At 40.4% G+C, this 3006-nt stretch overlaps 1 protein-coding gene across 7 annotated transcripts in view; it reads right to left on the bottom strand.

The window, feature by feature from the left end:
- LOC106875258 (estrogen receptor) overlaps positions 1 to 3006 on the bottom strand; it is a 782825-nt gene that overhangs the window by 178653 nt on the left and 601166 nt on the right. Inside the window, exon 1 of one of the 7 annotated variants that reach the window (XM_052965729.1) lies at positions 228 to 788. The exons of 5 other annotated variants lie outside the window; for them this stretch is intronic. In XM_052965729.1, the coding sequence (XP_052821689.1) occupies positions 228 to 472 (245 nt within the window). In that variant the 5' untranslated portion in view covers positions 473 to 788. Of the gene's footprint in view, positions 1 to 227; positions 789 to 3006 lie in introns of those variants that run through there. One more of the 7 variants, XM_014923326.2, reaches the window with a different exon arrangement.

Raw genomic sequence — 3006 nt, 5'->3', positions numbered from 1 at the left:
CAACAACACACCACCCATGCAAAAACAACAGCACCGCCATCGACGCACCACCACCACCACCACCGCTGCCACTATAAGTACCACATGGGAAAAATGCTACACAAAATGCCACAACATCCTCATTATCATCTCCACCACCACCACCACCACCACCACCACAAACAGCAACAACAACAACTACATCAACACGAATAACAACAGAAATAAGATGCTGGGATTTTACATACTTGAGAATTTTTTCCCTCACTTGCAGTATACAAAGCCTGGTAGTTTCACATTGGGTTTTGTTAAGATAAATCGTGTTGCTGTTTGTCATGTTGTTACTGTTATTATCATTATTATTATTATCATTGTTGTTTTCATGATTATTATTATTATTATTATTAACATTATAACTGCAGCTATCATTGTTGTTGCCTTTGTTTACAATCTCGATGTCATTGCTCTTCATGTTTTTGGAAATCATTCTCATCTTTTCATCAACTTTTCATCTCATGCATTTTCACAAGCAATCCATCCAAACCACCCATCCATCTATCTATCTATCCAATCATCCAAACACAGTTTTTCAACTTTTTCTACTAATCCGACCCTTGCTCTCTTTAAGACCAATCTAGAGCAATCTGCATCATAATCAGCATCGTCATCGTCATCGTTATCGTAAAATTGCAGCAGCAGCAAAAACGCCACTACTTCCACTAACGGCGGTGAAACCAACTACAACTAGAGCTAAATACTACAGCAGTTACAACTACACAAATATCATAACCGCTACCACCGCCACCACTACTACTACTACAACTTCAGCCTACACCACCAGACACTACAAATGCCCACCCCCAACAACTATGTCCCTCATCGTTATAATAACTACTATACAAAGTCACTAGTCATACCGAAAACAACTACACCGCATTCAGCATCATTATCACCACCACCACCACCATCAATAACAACAACAATAATAACAACAACAGCTGAAGAGAACAAGCAGCATCAGCAACTCCAACAGCATCAGATGAAAGGAGTATTATTAATAGCAACAACAGCAACAACAGATGCAGCAGCAGTAGTCAGTGCTGCTGTTGCCGAACTCCCTCCCCACAACACCGACAGCAGCGGCTACAAATAGTACAGCAGCACTGGTGGGGGTGGACGGGGACGGGGATAGAGTGGAAGAAAGAATTGTCCATCATGCATACACAGAGAGAGAGAGAGAGAGGCAGACATAGGACAGCACATAAATATACAAACGTTCATACACAAACATACAAAAGCCCACGCTCACACGCACACGCGGCTCATTCGCCTGCAACTAGCTCTCTTTCATACAGCTCCGAAGAGATTATTACACACATACGACGACGATGATGATGGATGGATGGATGGATGGAAGAAAGATGATGAAGAAGAAGAAGAGACATCATCAATGACGACGGCAACGATGATGATGATGATGAGGAGGAGGAGGAAGAAGACAACAGAAACAAGGACAACAATTATTATTATGACGATGATGATGAGACTAAGCTAGTTTCAGTTACACAGTGAAAGGTTACGAAATTTAAATGAAATAAAAGCAAAAAAAAAAGAGAAATAAATAAAGAAACTGAAGTAAAAAAAAATGGTAATCAGTCTCTAGCAAGTCAATGGCATCAATAAGTTGTGTGCATATGTTATGCTGCATGATGCAATGCAATGCCTGCACACATGCACGCATGCAGAGCTTTGATAACATACATTTTCCTAGAATGACAGCTCAGCAGTTTCCTAAATGCACAGTAAAGCAAAAGTGAAGTGATCGATAAATCTTGCAAAACAAAACTGACTGTAATTTTTCTAACGAAGAACCAGCAGCCAAGGAGAGGAGAGGGGGGGGGTTCAGGGAGAAAGAGAATTGAGATTAGAGGCTTAAAAGACTTCTTAAAGAGCAAGAGGTAAAAAAAAAAAAAAAAAAAAAAAAGAAATTGGAAGGAAAATTTTTAAAAAAACAAACAAAAACAAACCTACCATACACATTCCATACTTTGCAATATATTTATTCATTATTATTATTATTATTATTATTAATAATATATTCTATATTATTTTGGTGGGGGAGGTGTCTTGTTTGAAATTCATTTGGGGTTTTTTTTTCCATTCTTTTTTAATTCCAAGAGATGAAGAATTGGTAAAGGTATAAGAAACGGTTGTGATGGTGGTGGTGGTGGTGGTGATAAAGAGAGAAGTGATGGACAAAGGGATATGCACACACATGGAAGAGAAAAATGAGAAGAAAATAGGAGGGAGAGAGAGAGAGCAAGGCTGAGCAGAAGATGAAGGGAGAGTAGAAGAGAAGAGAAAGATGAGCAGGAGACAAAGAGATAAAGAAAGCAGTATGAAGGGAAAAAGAGGGACGGTGACAGTTGGATAAGTTATGTAGTGGGAGTGAGGAAAGCAAATTGGTGGGAGGGGAAAACAGAAGTGGTGGGAGTTGGAAAACGAGTAACGGTGGGAGTTGGAAAAAAGAGAAATGGCAGGAGTGGAGAAGAAGCAAGAGTCAGGAGAAAAGGCAGAGGGAGTGAATGAGAAACAAGCAGTAGGAGTGGGAGTAGAAGCAGAAAGAGAGTGAGGGGGTGGTGGGTGTGAGTGAGATGACTGCAAGAAGAGAAAAGGAGTGAGATTGATAGTAAAATTAAACAATAGCTATGATGATGATGGTGGTGATGATGATGATGATGATGGTGGTGGTGGTGGCGGCGGTAGAAAAGCCCCCTAGCGATGATGATAATGATTGTAATGGTTATCAAACTGCTTGATCATGATTTTATTAGGAACTAATGCTATGTCTTTCTCTCACTCCAGTAGTCTGAATGAAGTGGGTTCTAATTCATTTCTGCTCCGCCTACACATCACAAGCATCACCATCATGGCCACTGCCGCCACCACCACCACCACCACCACCATCTCAATTATCACTGCTAACACCACTACCACTTCCCCCAATCTAACCATCCGTCTATATAT

The sequence above is a fragment of the Octopus bimaculoides genome, chromosome 2 (genome assembly GCF_001194135.2).
Source record: "Octopus bimaculoides isolate UCB-OBI-ISO-001 chromosome 2, ASM119413v2, whole genome shotgun sequence".
In the NCBI taxonomy this organism is placed as follows: domain Eukaryota; kingdom Metazoa; phylum Mollusca; class Cephalopoda; order Octopoda; family Octopodidae; genus Octopus; species Octopus bimaculoides.
The sequence above is the reverse complement of the archived record's forward strand: the minus strand, read 5'-3'. Positions and strand labels throughout refer to the sequence as shown.